The sequence below is a fragment of the Xiphophorus hellerii genome, chromosome 22, assembly GCF_003331165.1.
Source record: "Xiphophorus hellerii strain 12219 chromosome 22, Xiphophorus_hellerii-4.1, whole genome shotgun sequence".
Taxonomy (NCBI): domain Eukaryota; kingdom Metazoa; phylum Chordata; class Actinopteri; order Cyprinodontiformes; family Poeciliidae; genus Xiphophorus; species Xiphophorus hellerii.
In genome coordinates, this window is record NC_045693.1 from 29,575,982 (window position 1) to 29,594,806 (window position 18,825).

Sequence of the window (18,825 nt, forward strand, 5' to 3'; positions counted from 1 at the left end):
AAGCCAATCAGCGAGCAGGTCTGGGTGTCGCTAATGAAACTAAAAAGATATGGATGAGTTGTGACCGCGGTTAAATTACAATTTAAAAAGCAACAGGAGCTGTTGCTTTTTCTAAAGAGGTTTGCATAGCTTTAATCCATTAGTAGGTAAAATGATCATATGGACATTGTGTTTTGTACTCACAGAAAAAAGGTTATTGTTTTTCTAATATTAACATTTGTGTTTTGATTTGAAACATTCAAGTTACAAAGAAGCAGAAACGACATTTTCACAGCGAGAGGTCTGCATGACACTTAGAAAAAACTCAGTCGGAGATCAGAAACTGATTTACAGGTTTAATCTTTATGCAAAATTTGTCTTCAGCATCTAAAATTAATCTGTTAATATTTCGCGGGCAGAGTTTATTAAAGGCCCTAAATTTTAAACAATTTCCTGACGTCTCCAAATGTGACTCCACCAGGCTGACAGCTATGAGTTTCACTGCTGCAATTACCATCTGGTTTTCATAAAAACACATTAGAGTACACATAAATATTTCTTTTGGCAAGTTCCTCGTGTTTAATCGTGGAATGAAGGCATAAATTTTTGATTAACAAGAGAGACTCTAATTATCTCCAGCTGCTTTTTAACCTGGGAACAGAGTCGTTATAATCCGAAATAAGATTTTAATCAAACAAAACATGAACTTTTCAAAGAAACTTTGCAAAGAAATAGCAAGAGAATTACTTTTCTTTGGATATTAATGAAGGATGACTGTAATCAACATGAAGAAGTCAAGCAAGTAAAAAAAAAAAAAAAGACATTCTATTGTGTCAGACTTTGGAGAAACAGCATTTTAATTTTGAACACATTGTGCATCAAATATTTTCAAAAATAATTGACATGTGAAGACATTTATTTTATGTACAGGGATGAGATCTGAAGTCTGGAAAAAAACAAGAGCTCTGGTGTCGGGCAGGAACTTTCATTTTAATATTCATCGCTGAGTGAATAATAAATCATAGGACTAATATGTAGAGCATCAAAACCTACCTCTGCAGTAAGGAGCCGGATAAATAAGCGACGGTTACTGGTGCACGATTACAGACACAAGTGAAAGATGGAGTGTCTTGTAAACGTTGTAAACGTTGCTGCACCGCTTTCACTTTTCAGTTACAAGCACAACCTTTTATGCGTGTTGCTGCATTGGGGGAATGTCTCCACACAACTAGAGGTTACATGTCTTTGGATCGCTGCCCCCATATTTCACCCGAAGCCAAACATCCCACGATTTGCACACACATCTGCGACAACACGGGGACAGCTCTTTAGCTTACATATACGTCACACCACGTATAACTAAAAGGTCACAGAGAGTATGTCACCTTTCTGGACACTTTGCAATTTCCGTCCATGAGTATTTAACTATTTGACAGTCTTTGTAGGTATTTCATGAAGAATCATACAAATGTAGTAGTACCTCACCGTGTCTGATAAGGATATATTAAAAACTCCTATTAGTGATTTTAGTCTTTGGTCTCTGAAATGAACCGATATCCAGACTGGTGAACCAACAAGAAACTCAATTTTTCCAAAATTCTCATGAAAAATTAAAAAAAGAAATCCCATTTGAAGAGATAAAGATGTAGAAGATTGTGTCTAATATGAGGTGGTTTTTTAGTCATATGGAAATTAGTTGATTGAACAAAACTGAATGGAAACATTTCCAGCATCACACAAGTCACATGATCAACAACATGATGACAAGAAGCAGTTGGAGGACGATGGTGCAGCATATTTTTTTGACTTATTGAGTGAGTACTTAATGTAGTTGCATTTCTTAATTAATGGAAACACTAACTAAGAAGGCTTGTACGGTTTTTCAACATTAAAGGAATATTGACAAAGTTTTGCTCACATTCGTAATTGAAACGCTGCTACTGAGAGCTGATTTCAGGAGTTTACCTTTACAGCACTTTGAATGGTTTCCTTATTGACTCTCTTCCATAAATTTCAGGTGTGTAATGTAGGAAAAATAGTTGTTCTTTAAGATCTCATAAGGTCAAGACATTCATTTAGAACCTTATCCTACTTTAAGCTTCTCCACAAATTTAAAGTAGATTAGGTTCCCGTATGACTCTGTATGCTGTGCTTCTTGGTTTTCATGATGCTGTTTCTTCTCTGATGATCTCCAACAAACTTCTGAGTTTTTTACAGAATAGCTGGAGTTTTACTGAAATTAAATTATTCACAAATAATTTAGGTAATGATGTCCTACAGCTAACTGTATTTTTATCAAGGATGTTCAGAGCAAAAGAGGCTGAATACAAATGGACGCTGTATATTTAGATATTTATATGCAGCCTAAAAATGTTTTAAACTATGTTTCATTTTCTTTCCACGTCATAGTTATGTGCTCCTTTGTCTTGGTTTATCACATAAAATCCCCTCCAAAAAACACATTGAGGTTTGTGGTTGTAGAGTGATGAGTAATATTTAGTTGCTGTAGTTATTTTTGCGAGGCCCTGCATGTACTTGAATGGTTCTGCAGGACTGGACTCTGTGCTGTAAACTGTAAACGGTGAAATTAAGCAAATCATCTAAAGGCTGCTCTAACAACAGGGAGAGGTTCATGATTTTCTGTGGTTGACCCTTTGATCACTGTTATTTTCTCCTCAGTTGGATTTATGCTAATTGGACAGTTTTAATAAAACATCATGGATTATGTAATGCTGCAAAAAATAGCTCCAAAGTTAAAAGCCTCCTACTGAGCTGATTTGTGATATAGGACAAAAAGAAAATCGAGCTGAAAAGAAACATTGGAAATATGAAATAGTGGTTTACAAAATGTCAGATGGAACAAAATGAACTGATGTGCACAGTGGTGAATCATCAGGGCCTTTAATATATATATATATATATATATATATATATATATATATATATATATATATATATATATATATATATCAATGCAGTTAAGGTAATAAAAATAAACTGGAATAAAATTCTAGAAGTTTACAGTATAATCCATTTTAAACATAACAACGTGGCATGAGTTTGTTTCCGTATTTTCTGTGCTCCGTCCAGAGATTGTGTGAATGTTTAGGCCCTCTACAACAAAAGATGGATTTTTTCTTTTGGAAACAGATTTTTTTTTTTTTTAATTGATATGATTATGCCTCAAAAGTTATATGTTTCCTCTAGTTTTGTAAAGTTCTGAAGCTCTCTAAAGACCTTCTCATAAAACCCTTCAAGGTGGATTTTAGACATTTTTCGGCCATCTTTGTGACCAGCACAGTTCTAAACAGTAAAGTTGTTCAGTTATAAGATGTATAAAATAACAATGAATCAGGCAAACCCCTAAGTAAATAAATAGATAAACGGAACAGGAAGTGCTTTTATTTTGATACCAGTTGGACGAATACTTGTCATCCCGCAGCTAGCTTAACTTAAGTAAGTTACTTTTATTTTGTTCTGAAATTATCCAAACTGATTTAATAAAGCTTTCATTTACAGAGGTACGGTAAGGTCACTTTATTTAAATAGCACATTTTCCGCAACAAGGCATTTCAACGTGCTTTGCATGAATAAGAGGCAAAACAAAAAAACAGAAGAAAAGCAAAAGAAAAACAACAACAAAAGTACTTCACAATTATAACCTAATAGGAGTTTCTCTAAAGAATAAGAATAAGTAATCCACAATTTATAAACTAATAGGAGTTTCTCTGGATCCTAAGTTTGTTCTAACTAATAGGTTTAATTCCTGTTCTGGATTGAGTGAAGTATAAAATTAAATGATCCTGTTCTGGGTTGCTGGATAAGAATAAACACTCCACAATTTACAAACTAAAAGGAGTTTCTCTGGATAAAGAATAAGTAGGATGAAATGACAACATCAGGAAGGATATGGCACAGATGGCAAAAGGCCAAAGAAAGAAAGACAAATTATATTCCTGACATTCCTGCAAGATGACAAAAAAAAACTTGGAAGAAACTCACTGGTTTCCAAAGAGAAAGCTAAACTATGGACTTAATTTTCTTTAAGCTGATATGCTAAATGAGTCAACAGTGACTGATTAGCTTTGCTAAAAGAGGCATCAGAAATTATATCAATGTCTCTAATAAATAAGTGATGAGGAATTTAGTGTCTGACGTTTCAGCTGGGGTCTCCTTATTTTCTTGTAGGGAGGATGGAAATACGTTTCACCTGCCAGCTCTAAGACAGACTGTCCATTATGTGGAAATGCAAATTCTGCCAACCTGGACAATTACTCCACTATTTTGAGTAAGTGGCAGTAAAGGGAGGCATGAAGAGTGATTCAAGGAAAACGCTATGAAATCAGTCTAATTTTGTTGAAATATATTGCAGATATATATAGATACTGAGGTTAAAAGGTTTAATTCAGAAACAGACTGGAAATTGTGTTGTTGTGTGACTGGAACTAACCATGTAAATTCAGTTAACCATGTGTCATCTGGATGTGTGGCAGATCTATTAGGACCCAAATGAAGCCTTACAGCCAGTGATTTGGTTAGGACTAAAGGCCAATCAACATCTGAGCTACTGACTCCTTTTTTATTCTATAATATTCCTGAGCACTCCAAGGCTCATACAATTTCAAACTCACAGTACAATTTTGAATCCCATCAATTTTATCATCCTTATTTTCTAAAAAATGTCCCTCCCAGGGGACACATTTCATTAGAAGTATAGGGGCAGCGCAGCAAATAAAGGAATAAGTTTCCCGACTCAAGTAAACATTGTTGGCATATGAAATTTTAAGAAATAAAAAGAAACAATAAAAAAATCCATATGTAGCAATACATTCTTTATCTGTATTTATAAATGCTACAGAAAGACAATTTGTGTATTGAAAAATGTATCAAACATATTCTTATTTTCAGAGTTGAGTTGAGGAGCAAATCAACTCAGCCAGTAAGATTTATCATTTTATATTTTACAACGATTGAAAAACAGATTAAATTGTCTGATTAAAAAAAAGTTTATCAAAATGTTCTTATTAAAAAATGTATTAGATTCATTTCTTTCTGATCATCCCTCGTTTTCTGAAGCCCCTCTAGCGCCCCCTGATGCCACTCACTTAGAAAAACACTGGTGAGACTAATTCAATGTCAGAAAAAAAGGATTACATAGGTTTTCATAAGGTGGATGTAAAAATCTGGTTTCAACGTTAGATACCAACATGTGTTCTCTATGTCTGTTTTATTATTGTTGTTAAAAATGTACTTAGCCATGTTTTTTTTTCTGGGTATTTTTTTTTCTGGGTATCTTAGTGTTTTAGATGACTGTATGGAACAGTCATCTAAAACACTAAGACTTCACACTATTTGACTTCATGATACAAACCTCTTCATTTTCGGCATCTAGCCTGCTTGTGTTAACACAATTTATGGTCAAAGTCACAAATGTATTGTTTCACCTGAACCTCATTTAAGCTCTATCAAATTCATTTATTTTTCCAACCATTGGCCAATAAAAACACCACTTTCCATCCCTGCCCCACTTCCTCCCTCACCCCCTTTTGTTGATTCTGTGCAGCGCTGTTCAATATCTGTTGTCCCCCGAGAGGAGCATAGTTTGTAAATTGAATAAACAATATAATAATGAAGTGGAATACACAATAGAAGGCATATCAGGAGTGCATTAAAATAGAAAAACACAAATATGATAAGAAAAAAAAATCCTCAACGGTTTTATGGCACGCCGGTAAAAATAATAAAACCTTTCAGGTGTGTCGCCACTTTTACCAAAGACAAACATGCTTGTTGGCGTATAAATAAAGATTGGTATTGAAAAGATTTCCCAAATAGCTGGAATCACCATGTGGTCAATCTGGTCATGTGTCAACATGGCGTCTCTATCTGAAGTATGAAGTAAAGGGATTCAATACAAGATGGCGGAGCTGGTGGACCACATGGAGGGAGGACTGGGACAAAAAATATTGGCTTATGCATTTTTGGTCCACCATGATGGGTCAGACATAATCTATGTAGATGATCTTCATAAATTCTTCTTCCAAGCTAGTTTGTAGTGGTGTATTGTAGGAACATGTTTGGTTGTTGGGTTTATGTCTAGCCTGGTGGAAACCAGCCCCTTGTTCTACACTTCACTTGGTTCAGAGGGTCTGGACCCCCAGCTATTGAGAAGCGATTGCTTCCTGGAGGCATGGATGCTGTTAAATTTTTCAGTTTTAACCAATCGCTTACGTTCATCCGTGACGTATGTCATATGTCAGTTCGAACCAGCAACCCACCGGTTACAGTACAACCTCATACCATCGCCATCAGCCCTGCTTGGTCCTCTTTAATACAACTCCAGCCTGTTTGACATGAAAGTCCGGTTCATTTGGGGAAGTATGAATGAAATTCTGGTCCACCTAAAAAAACCTAAGGTCTCAGTTCAGTTGAAATGCACTTGTAAAGATTCGTTTGAAAACAGTTTAAGCTTATTAAACGTATCTAAAAACGAATATTTCAAGCGTTCAGGCCTTTCTTCTTGTTTGATTTCCTGGATTTCTGTGGCTAGCTAACACACACACACAACATTTCCGTCTCTCTCCAAACATCAGCAACAGACTAAAGATGGTGTTTTTGGTGCGAGTCCCTCAGGATTACCAAGCAAAGCGCTCCTCTCTCTCGACTCATTTCGAAAGAGTCTTTCAACCATCACACGGCAAGAAAGAAATCCACCAAGAGAGGAGGAATACAACAATCTCTCGACTGACACCAGCCTCCAGGGACCGGGAGTACAATGCATCCAGCAGACGAGTTTTGTTATCAGTAAAGGATACGATTCATCCAATTCGCAGATGACAAAAAAAAGAAAAACACGTCACTATCACTGCTGCTGCCGGTGTTGCTCATTACCTGAATACAAAACACAAAGCTAAATAGAACAAGAACACCTGCTCTCTTGGGGTTGCCTGAAATGTAAGAAATCCTCATTGAAAAGTAAATGGAGGTAGGGCTGGATTTTTATTTTGTATTTTTTTAGGAGGATGTGAAAGATGTGCAGAGGAGAAAAAGGACTGCAACTCAGAAAGTGTTCTGAAGTGAAAAAGATGTCCAGGAGATGATGAGATCTCAGCGGCGGGCAGGGAAAAAGCCGGGGGAAGTGATGGGAGGTCCGGGTTTTAAGCTACAGTTGACTCTGCTTTCATCTGGAGCACAGCTTTTTCTCTCGTTCTTTCTCGCTCTGTAGCAGGTAGTTACCTGGGCGTACCTGACGGGAGGCAATCTTTTCCTGGCCTTTTCTTCTGCCCCCAGTGTGTTGCAGCTCCTTGACAGGAAGGTGGAAAGGGGGGCAGCTGACAGCCGGTGACCTGCCCAGCTGTCTGTGGTCCAGTCAGGGTGGACACTGTTTGTCCTTGGAAGCAGGAGGCTGAGCCTGACTGAAGATAGGGCCTTGAAAAAGCATCCATAGATTGTTGACTTTTTTTTTAAATTATTATTCTTTCATCGGAACCACGAGCTTGAAGTGCATATTTCTCCTATGTTTTTTTTTAGGGCTATAAACGTTAATGCATGTTAATCTGAAAATTTAAGTTGTTAATATTTTGTAACGCTGATTAATCTACCTATTTTGACTTAAAGGCCTCTCTAAGGTTACCTATTTAAGGTTACCTATTCCAAGTAATGCATTATAGACTCAACAAGCAGGGAGCGACAAACCGTTTTACACAGCAAAAACAAAAGTTGAACATTTTTCAACTTTCTTGTTCCGTGTCTCTAGCCCGTATGTACACGTGTACGTAGACGAGCTTGTCCAAGGAGGTAACAGAAAAGGGCGGGGCAACCAAGAACTAAAAAATAAAATATCTCATCTGTCAGTTGTTCTCTGAACAAATTCACTACTACTTGTTTACGTGTGTAGTGGAGTAAGTTTCCCTTAGTTTCTGTTGAGTCCTGGGAGACTACATTACCTGCTTTCTGCTACAAATTAAAAAAAAAACAACAGATAATTGCTTGCATTTTAATTGGTTGGAGTGTGGCAGTAGGCGGGGCTTGCCCAGTACTCCATTCCTGCAAGAACCACAGCTATGCCCATTTTCATATTTCATGCTTACAAAGTTAGGCATGATGATCAATATTATAATCACAACCCTGGAGTGTAATTAATATCATTACAATTTTTAATCAATGGCTTAACACAAAAGCATGCCACACATTTCAGATTGTATACACTAAAACATATTGCTCAATTTTATTAAAGCCCAATAAATGCATCAATGTTTATGAATGTATGCTCAAAAATGGGAACATATTCAAGTGATATGAATACTTGTGCGAGCTGCCTCTGTACCAGGGCATCATTATTACCTCAGACAGACGTTGGACTCGGACAGGTTCTGTTTACTGTTGTGCTTTGCTAATTAGGCAGGGGGATGCTTCTCACATTTGCAGGCTGCAGGTTGAAATGCAGTCATTGGAGTGCGCGTGTGGGTGGGTGTGTGTGTGTGCGCGCGCGCGCGTACCTGACACCAGTGACCTCTGCAGAAAAAAGATCAATGCCTGTATGAATATGAAGAGGTCGGTATTGGAAAAAGTGTTGCTGTGATTTATTAGGCTGCTCTCAGAGATACAATATCTTCCCAGGAAGAGGAGAGGACGGCGCGAGACAAAGACAGAAGCGGAGATTAAAGTTTGCCAGAGGCGATATCACGCGCCTTTGTTGTCAAACGCCCTCAGCCGTGCAAGTTAGTGGTTACCTTGTCAATATAGGTTACGATACGCGCTCTCACTCAAGCTCTCTCCGAGTGAAAAGGCGCCACGCATGGTAAACGTGTTATGAATAAATACCTCCACATCACATGAAATGAAAGTCGCCTCAGAGCGCGGCGGTGGAGTGAAGACGCTCACGCTGCTTGGTAACACGAGGACGATATTACTGGAGTAAATTCACTCTTCGCACTCTGGGACTCATTAAGGCTCACTTCTAGCTACGCCATTATGTGTGCACCCAAACTGAGTAAATGTTGTCCCTAACCCTCTAGAATCAAAGCTCATTAAAGCACACGAGAGCAAACGAGCAGCCCGAAAGGAGCAGGCGTGCGTGACCCATTTTGGATCCCGGCTCTGCTGTGGTTTGATAACAAACAACAACAACAACAAAAAAACTAACGGTGAACTGACCGCTGAACTCCTCCCGGATGAGGCCAACATATTTCAAATGTTCCTCATCAAACTATATTAGTAACTTAAGTAAAAACCTAATTAAATCTAGCTGAAGCAGTAAAACCCCTGCTGATTGGCTCACTGCCCTGCAGCTATGACACGCTTCTGGTTGCAAAAGAAAGAAAAGAAGGGGGCTTCTACTTATTAGGAGTTGATACACAAAGGACTGCAGCCATATTGTAGCTTTCCTGCTTTCTATTTCCTCAACAGTGTTCAGGCTGCGGAAAATATACTGTGGAAATTTCTTCTGTTTTTTTAGGGGAGAAGAAACTATCGAATCATTAACTGCAATTAACTCATGATTGGACACATCTGAGAGCTAATTATTATTTAATTATGAAATGACTTAAAGGGTTAGTATTATGTTTTTTTTCCAGTATATAGTGCCATTTTATAGCACAATCAAGTAACTGCCTTCAGTTGTTTAAAAAATGCTATATATATTAAATGTGACTTTAAAAAAAATTTACTTTGTAATTTAGCGTTTTGAAATTGGGCCTCTGTCTCTTTAAGAAACTCCTACTTTCAAACCTGGTGCCACTACTTCCAGTGGGCCTCAGAATAAGAGAATAATTATTAAAGGATGGATCCCTCCATGTAAAGTGGAGGGGGCGTCACATACACGTCCGCTCCGGTTGGAGCAATCAACCAGCGACCTTAAATTCTTTTGGCAAAATTGAGGAAGTTATTTTAATTTTGGGTCGAAAATCTTCGACTTCTGAGACTCAGAAATTTCCTGTGTTTTCTCTACAAAATGTCTGAGACTTATCTCAAAATTTGTGAGTTTTTCTAGCAAATTTCAAACTCATAAATGTCCTTAAATCTTGGGAGGAAATTTCCAAGATTAATCTCAAAATTTCAGAGTTTTCTGTTGTAAATTTACTCAGTCTTTTTTTTTTCTATTTATAATGGTGATAGTATGTCGTAGTACAAAAGTCCTCTTTTTAGACTGAAGTCAGTTTTGCAATCAGGGTCCTAGAGTCCGGAGGAACGGTGGAGAAGAACAGAACCCAAGTTGCTTTAAATCCAGTGGAATATTTCCAGTCAGTAATAATTGGCCATTCATTCAAAAAGAGCCCTGAGAAAGTACTGAATGCATATACTCTACTACACCATATGTGTACTTTTGTTGGCTGTATGAACTATTCTAATTTTCTAAGAAATTTATTTTGGGTCTACTATAAGCCACAATCAAGGACTTGAAATACATCACAATGTGTGTAATGGATTTATCTAATACATGAGTTTCCCATTTTGAATTAAAATCCTGACATTAATCAGTTCGTGATGATATTGTAAGCTATTGGAGTGATCACATATAACAGTAACACAATATTTTTTTCTGGTAATCTTCTGAATATGCAGTGGTTTGTGCAGTCTTTGCCTCAGGCAACTCAAGACTTGATTTCTCTCCCATATTTGGACGTTTCAAACATGAATCAACTGAGTCAAAGCAAAAACAATTAAATTCAGGGAAAACTGAGGATTATTAGTGAACATAAAAATCTATTGCAGCAGAAATAGATTTTTTTTTCCGGTATCGGGCTGAGTTAGAAGAAATTAGGTTACTTGATTTTCACCGTTTGAATTGATCCATCTTGATTGCTTCCTTTTAAATCACCAAACAGATGTTGTGATACTGAACCCTAGTGGTCAAATTGTAAAAATGCAATGAAGTCTGTGAACTTCACTCAGCTGCAGGTTCCAGAGACATTAAATACTGTCTACTACACATATTCACTTGAGCTCTAAATGGCTGATTAGGCTCAGCAGATTGACAATGAAGCTGGTATCCAAAGAAGAAGTCTCACTTTAACTAAAGCTGTGAGTGTATATATATAAAGGCCAGGTACATTTTGGGATAAAACTAAATTATCCCCAAATTTTGGGGGGTTGTAGACGTCGCGAAAAGATGTACAAAGGTATTTTCCTCTTTTACTACTGCTTACTGCATTACCCGTCATGCCTCTCTGGCTGGGTGATGACGTCACCAGACTGCAACAACTCACATGTGGCCTTTAAGGCGCCGCCGTTGCTCTCCTGTTGCTAGCATTAACTGGTTTATGTGCATTTCCAACCGAAATACCCGACTCAAACAGACACACGGGTTCATAGAATAGCGTTTCCTAAACCAACATGCCACCGAAGAAGCCCGCTCCGGCTACGGGAAATAAAAAAACTCAAGAGAAGAAAAAGGAAAAGATCATTGAGGTAAATATAGCACGAGTTAGCATGTCGGTGTTTGCTGTTAGCTCGATGGCTAACGGAAGCTATAATAAGTTAGTATTAAAGTTCCTTCGCTCTATATAGTCAATTATATGTTCATCTGACTTTATTGTCTCTTCTTTTAGTGAAGAAAGAAGTCGACTGACTGTTAATGTTAATATAAGATGCTGTCATAATTCACATTTCTTCACCAAGCTCGTATTGAAGCGGTCAGTGGCTGCTTGAAGGGCCCAAACTGGTCCAGCGAAGATTTAGCAGTATATTTAAGATAATGCTCACATATCGTGGATTGTGTTGATAGTCTGTGTATTGTTTTTCTGTTTTTTTAATTAGTTTTTTCACATCGTGTTTACACATAAAAGTAATGGACAACCTGGGAGTTTTGTATAAAAGGTCTCCTAAAAATGTCCAAAATAGAAATAAAGTTGAGCAGAGCGCCTGATATATTAGGCTATTAATGCATTTTAACTGTTCAACTCTTTCTACGTCCATTAGCCACCTGACAGGATAGATTATTTTCATCTTAGATGTTAGTCTTTAATTGGGGTGATGAATAGTAATTCATCCATTATGACCCAGGAACCTTTAGGCTGATGAGCTTTTATTTTTCAAGCCTAACATAAGCACAGTGCTGAATACTTGAAAAAGAATCTCCAGTTTATCAAATACACATTGTTCCTTGCTGTATGTTGATGTCAGGTATTGAGGAAACTTAAGAGACTGACAGTGCTTTATAAGAAAATAGCAAATAGATGGATTTTTATCTTTATTAGTTCTAAATATTTCATTTGGTGGAGAATCTAGACCAGGGGATCAGCAGAACAATAGAAAGCCTTACATGTTGCTGCTTTTAAATGAGTTAAAAAAGTTGAGTTTGAGCTATGCAAATTATATTTGCATAGCGCATCTCAAAGTGCTTTACGTCATAAAACACAAAAATACAAAGTTGTAGAACACAGTCAACAATTGAAACATTACATTTTGCCTTCATTACACATCAGATTGTTGATGAATGTTTAATGATTATGTTTCAAAAGCAACTCTAACCAGGTGGGTTTTAGCCTTCATTTAAAGGCACTCACTGTTGTGGTTGTATTGCAGTTTTCTGGAAGTTTATTCCAGATCTGTGGTGCATAGAAGCTGAATGCTGCTTCTCCATGTTTGGTTCTAATTCTGGATGCAGAACCAGGAGACCTGAGAGGTCTGGAAGGTTGATCCAACAGCAGCAGATCTTTAATGTATTGTGATGCTAAACCTTCAGTGATTTATAAACTAACATCAGTGTTTTAAAGTCTATTCTTTGAGCTACAGGGAGCCATTAAAAGGAGTTTAGAACTGTGATGTTCTTTATGTTCCTGGTCTTAGTCAGAACTCCAGCACCAGCGTTCTGGATCAGCTCCAGCTGTCTGAGTGATTTTTTTTATTTTTTATGCCGACCTGTAAAGACGCTATTGCAGTAATCAATGCGACTACAGATAAACATATTTCTCTGATGCTGAGACTTAAGCAAGATGAGGTTAAAAGAGACATCATGCGTTGGTAAACACATATGAAAAGAAAGAAAATGCATCTCACACATCATTCTTGCTAATGTTTGCTTATCCAAAACCATTAAAAACCATCAATCTCAATGTGTAGTGTTAAGTAGCTAATAGATAAATGTTGTATCGCTATAAAATACAAAAGATTAACAGCATTTAAGAAAGAAGCCATTTTAAGATGCAGCACCTTGTTTTCAAATGTCTCTTATGTCTACATGCATAGTGAAATATGTTCAATATTTTCTGCCCCAAAACAGAATTATGCCATTTCATTTGATGTATTTATTGTATTATCACTTATTGTGATAAATTTTGCTTTATTGTTCTCATAAGTTCCAATGAATGATTTTTAAAACCTCCCTTGTTGTTGGTGTTGATATTTTCTCCACTGCTTGTTTTATGAAACTATCAATGGATACCAATTCATTTAAAAATAGTTTCTGTTTGCAGTTTGGTGATACAAATCGCAATTCTTTATTTGACCGGTGTCCTATAGAGACACATTACAATTAGTATTTTTTAAAAGCACTGATTTGTTTGTGAAGCTATAATTACTGACTCACCTAAAGGTGATGAAAAATAACAGTTTTTGTTTTGTTCTATTATTCTTTTTGGAGTTTTTTTTTTTGTCAAATAGTACTTATCACTTATTATTACGACAGTGGTAATGATAAAAATATCATGTTTACCAATAAAATTTAGGATCTGTAGTCACAACTCAAAACATCTTTTTGCATAATTTCAATGTTGTAACTTAATTCATTATTAACATTTGTATATTTTTTCTAATAATCATCTACTACTTCTGTTTTTACTAATTCATTCATTTAACTCTGAACTAATTTAACTGCTATTTACATTACTAATATCATCGTTTGTAACATATTGTCAGTTAAAACATAACTTCAGTCAATAAAAAAACAAAACTTGGTTCTCAGTACTGAACATTGTGGATCACCAAATGTTGTTTTTAAACATGGTTGTGTTTTATAGAGTTGTGCCTCCTCTAACTTATTTAAAGCAAATAGTTATTTAATTAATAACTTTTTAGCCAGAGGTTGGAAACGCTTCACTGTTTTATGTTAACTTTTTTGAACAGAGCAGTAATTTAATAAAAACCAAAAGACTCGAGACTCAATGAAAAATGTTTCGACCAGCTGTCTCTAGGTTTTTATTACACTGAAGTCAAAGCTGTAATTAGTTTTTTATGGAGCCACACCAGTGGTCACCATGTAATTATTACTTTCCTTCCTTCAGTTGTTGTCCTTTAATTAGAAAATAAATGTAAACACAAAAGCAGAATGATGTTTTTATGCTTGTCTTTAATGTCTCATCCAGCAGTGTAACAATATGAATTATCAGAGGGCCAGAAAGAACAGATTTACTTTCACAAGTAGAGTATTACAGCTTTCACTATAGTTCTCTACTTGATATATATATATATTTTTATAAAACGTTATCAAGATTTGGTTTGGGTGTTTTTTATGGATCTTAATGATGGGACTGTTTCTTTTTCAGGACAAGACTTTTGGCTTGAAGAACAAGAAAGGTGCCAAGCAGCAGAAGTACATTAAGAATGTCACACAGCAGGTCAAGTATGGACAGCAGAGCTCCAGACAGGTCAGCACCTTTTATCTGTTTAATGTTCAAATGGTCTGTGTTTCTCTAATTATCCAGTTCTCCATTCTACAGGGATTTTACCTGAAGTCTAGACAAAGCCTCTGCTAAAGCTAGCTAATCTGATCCAAACTCTGTGGTATCTTTATTCTTGTGTTCAGATTGCCCAGGCAGAGGCAGATAAGACCACTAAAAAGGCTGACAAGAAGAAAGAGCTCGACGAACTCAATGAGCTGTTCAAGCCTGTAGTTACTGCCCAGAAAGTCAGTAAAGGTAACACACAGTCAGCCAAAACGATTCCCTTTATGGCCTCAATCTGGTCTAAACTGGTCATTGTTTGTCCAACTAACCGTTTTCTTGTCTGAATTGTGTTCAGGTGTCGACCCAAAGTCAGTGCTGTGTGCGTTCTTTAAGCAGGGCCAATGTACTAAAGGTGACAAGTGTAAGTTCAGCCATGACTTGTCTATGGAGAGGAAGTGTGAGAAGAGAAGCGTCTATGTGGACGAAAGAGACGAAGACCTGGAGAAAGGTTGGTGGATGTGCCGTTCAGCTAGGCAGCTTCAGAGCTGCTTCCTGAGTTAGAAATGGGAACTTCTTTCAAATCTGTAACTTTCTGCTTCCTGCTTCATTCAGACACTATGGAGAACTGGGATGAGAAGAAGCTGGAGGAAGTGGTCAACAAAAAACACGGAGAAGCAGAGAAGAAGAAAGCCAAAACACAAATAGTAAGTGTATTTTTAAATAAAAAAATAAAAAAACATTCTGTCAAACTCAAAAGTAGTAATGAAACAGTCCCACTTCACCTACCGGCCCCCAAACACACCGTCATTTCTCCTGTTTGCTTTTTTGCAGGTGTGTAAGTACTTCTTGGAAGCCATAGAAAATAACAAGTACGGCTGGTTCTGGGTGTGTCCAGCAGGGGGCGACAACTGTATGTACAGGCACGCCCTGCCACCCGGTTTTGTACTAAAGAAAGACAAAAAGAAAGAGGAGAAAGAGGAGGAGATCTCATTGGAGGAGCTGATAGAGAGTGAGGTGAGACGGACAGCAGCTCCTAAACAAAGATGGTCAAAAACTAGAGATGCACTGATCTGATGTTAATCTGTGTCGGTCACAATACTGAGAAAAATTCTAGGTCAGATATTAATGACAGTGTGCCTGAACCATAATGGCAGATCTATTCAATGTAATTCTGTGTGTCATGTTCAGAGACATCATGATTTATTTTTTATCATTATATTGATAATTCCTAATTGTTTATTTCTGAATCATTTGAAAGGTTTGTTGCTGTTTATTTTTACATCTTTGACCAAAGTAGCCAACCTGTTTTTATCAGTTTCAGGTTCTTTATTTTACATTAGCTGTTCTCGTCCTATTTGCTCTGACTGAACAAATGAAACTTGTTGTTTTTACATGTTTGACCAAGTTTCAGAAGGTATTGATGACTTTAAATGTGCAGAGTTAATTCAGTACATTTCAATCTGTGTTTACAAGAAATGTATGTAAGGATGCACAGTTTTGAAAATTTGGGGTAATATCAATATCTGATATTAATATTGCTTTTATTTACCAATATTATGTTATTTCACTACAGTTTCAATACTTCTGGGGGGAAACATGACCAGAGACAAGATAAAAATAAATGTTGGTTGTTGGTTGGTCAGTTTTAATTTCAGACAGATACTGACCGTTGTGAAATATTTGCATCTCTAGTTTCAAGTCATTTCAGCGCCGTTGTTCTGTATCAGATTGGTATCGGTTAATACTAAACCTCAGATATCGGCATCAGAAGTGAAAAAAGTAGATCGGTGCATCTCTAGCTAAGCGTTTTCTCTGAGTCAAACGTTTGGCCGTATCGTGTAGTCAGTCATGACATGCTGACATGACTCTCAGCATGTCACCGTTTGGGTTCCCTGGTTCTGTTCTGACGTGTGTCTCCATGCGCAGCGGGCCGCTCTGGGAGTAAACGTAACTCGGATCACCCTGGAGACCTTCCTGGCCTGGAAGAAGAGGAAAAGGCAGGAGAAGGTTGGAGTTCTTTTCACCATCAGTGTCGATTTTGTTCCTGTCCTGCTTACTGCTATAGAAGTAAGCTGCTCTCCGCCTCTGATTGGTCCAGTTTCTGCTTTTGGTTGCAGGTGGATAAAGCCAGGGAGGAGCTGGAGAAGAAGAAGGCGGACTTTAAGGCTGGCAAGTCACTCATTGTGAGTAAATGTTTATTTCTGAAGGCCCTACGTTTCTACCGTCACCTGCAGCTTTCAACCCAGTGGTGTCTGTCCAGGTGAGCGGCCGTGAGGTGTTTGAGTTCCGGCCCGAGCTGGTCGACGATGACGACGACGAAGCTGATGATACTCAGTACGCAGATGAAACGAAGGAAGAGGATGAGGAAGAGGTAACTGGATAAAAAGGATCATGTATTGGTTTTAATTTCTGTTTGAGATAAAAACTTCATCTGAAGTCTGTTTTCCAGGTTTATTATGACCTCATCATTTTATAAATATGGAAACGGTTAATTATTTGATGACTTAAAACCATATAAGCAGATAGCGTGGAAATGGTTGTTAATATTAGAATAAACTCTTCAGTCTTTCAGATGTGATTATAATATTAACTTGGTAAATGATCCAATTTTGCAGTACTGATTTGTGTCAGCAGGTGGCAGAGTTGTACTTTATATTGGACTATAGCTTCTGTAGCCATGTTTGTTTCAATCTAAAGAAAGGATCATTTATATTAAAATACTATCCATACTATAGTTTATTAGTACCAAACATCCTTTATCTTTTTTTTTACTAGAGATGGGATCAGTAAACTTATTTACCTCTGTATTAATTACATCAAAACTACAAATGGACATTAACAGCATGTAGTTTCATGCACTGTCAAGTTTTATTAAAACCTGCCAAAGGTTAAAGATATTCTGTGGGGCATAAATGAGGTTAATTTTAGTTTCTTTTATTTTCTGTTGGATTTAACACTTAATTCAAAGAACCTGCAGCCAGTTTTTCTCTTAAGTGTTATATAACCCTTATGTTAAAGAAATACATAAAACAAACATTTTTATCCCAATGTGTTGCTATAATATGAAACGTCTCTGAACTTCCTCTTCTCTTTCAGACTGATCTTACAGATGTCCAGGACATAGACTTATCCCGTTTCGTTCCACAAGAGGTCGACCATTCGGGTATTACAGTAGCATCTACAGACCGATTCAGCTCCAGGAATGAGGTGGCAACAGGAGACAACGGTGAGGAAGAGGATAAACCAGCTAATGTCCACTTTGACCTAAATCCGTCCAACTCTTGACTGTTTTCCTACTTTGTTTCACAGAGTGGACATGTTTAGATTTTTACCTGACATTTTTCTTCTTCTACTTGCAGAGGATCACCTAAACTCAGCCTGCGGCGGCGGCGAGGCAAACGGGCTTTCAGGAGCGGAGGGAGGAGGGGAAGAGGGAGGAGGGGAGGACGAAGAAGACGAAGAGGAGGACGTTCCCGTTGATGAAAATCTGTTCACAGGAGAAGATCTGGAGGAGCTGGATGAAGAACTGAACACGCTGGGGCTGGAGGACTGAGGAAGAGGAGGACTAAGTGATTAAAGGGAACGACAGACAGATGCATGGAGCTAAACATCAAAGAGACCAGACGTTTGAATGATTTTACCTTTCAGAGACTCCAGTAATAAAGCCTGATTTATCTCATGACATCACTTCCTGTCTCTGCGCCCTGTGTTTTCAGCGCCGACTGTCAAACCTGCATCATTCTGCAGATTTCCACAGCTGGGCGACAATCTGGGCCTACAACTTTCTCTTTGTGATTCGTTCAGTAATATATTTAATAATCCGAGGCATAAATCTGAAATGAAGAGTCACTTCCTTTTATGCCGGAGTTCCAGATGCACTTTGTCTCTCAAAAAATCCATAATTTCATTAAACTGCTTTAAAACTTCAGCCTGGTGCCAGACCAGTTTTAATTTAAATCCAGCTCTTTCTTATGAGCATCACTCTCAGAGACCAGATTTCTACTCATTCCCAGCTCCATATTGTAAATAATCTGAGATTCCTCCTTATGAAATAAAATTACTCTACATTCAGTGTTTGTCTTTTCTTCTACTTTAGCTCACCTTTTATCTGGTGTTTTACTCTGATTTGTCACTTGAGAAAGAAAAGAAATTTGATTGGTGCGATCTAACAAGCACACAGTATGACTGGTTCTCCACTGTACTGTACAGTGGTCATAAGGTGCTTTTATCTATATTTGATACT

The 18,825-nt window shown here is 37.4% G+C and overlaps 1 protein-coding gene across 1 annotated transcript; it reads left to right on the plus strand.

Annotated features, from left to right (window-relative positions):
• Positions 1-11,166: 11,166 nt before the first annotated feature.
• zc3h15 (zinc finger CCCH-type containing 15) lies at positions 11,167-18,653 on the plus strand. The gene is made up of 11 exons (XM_032552478.1): positions 11,167-11,388; positions 14,463-14,564; positions 14,723-14,834; positions 14,938-15,090; positions 15,195-15,286; positions 15,414-15,596; positions 16,509-16,589; positions 16,700-16,765; positions 16,843-16,953; positions 17,679-17,808; positions 17,942-18,653. The coding sequence occupies exons 1-11, from the start codon at positions 11,314-11,316 to the stop codon at positions 18,133-18,135; spliced, it is 1,299 nt and encodes a 432-aa protein (XP_032408369.1). The 5' UTR covers positions 11,167-11,313; the 3' UTR covers positions 18,136-18,653.
• The last annotated feature ends 172 nt before the right edge of the window (positions 18,654-18,825 follow it).

Excerpts from the sequence above, each read along its gene's own strand:
- zc3h15 (XM_032552478.1), top strand. The coding sequence starts at position 11,314 with ATGCCACCGAAGAAGCCCGCTCCGGCTACGGGAAATAAAAAAACTCAA. Across the intron at positions 14,835-14,937 it reads TGCCCAGAAAGTCAGTAAAG|GTGTCGACCCAAAGTCAGTG; the intron begins GTAACACACAGT and ends AATTGTGTTCAG. Across the intron at positions 16,954-17,678 it reads AGGAAGAGGATGAGGAAGAG|ACTGATCTTACAGATGTCCA; the intron begins GTAACTGGATAA and ends CTTCTCTTTCAG.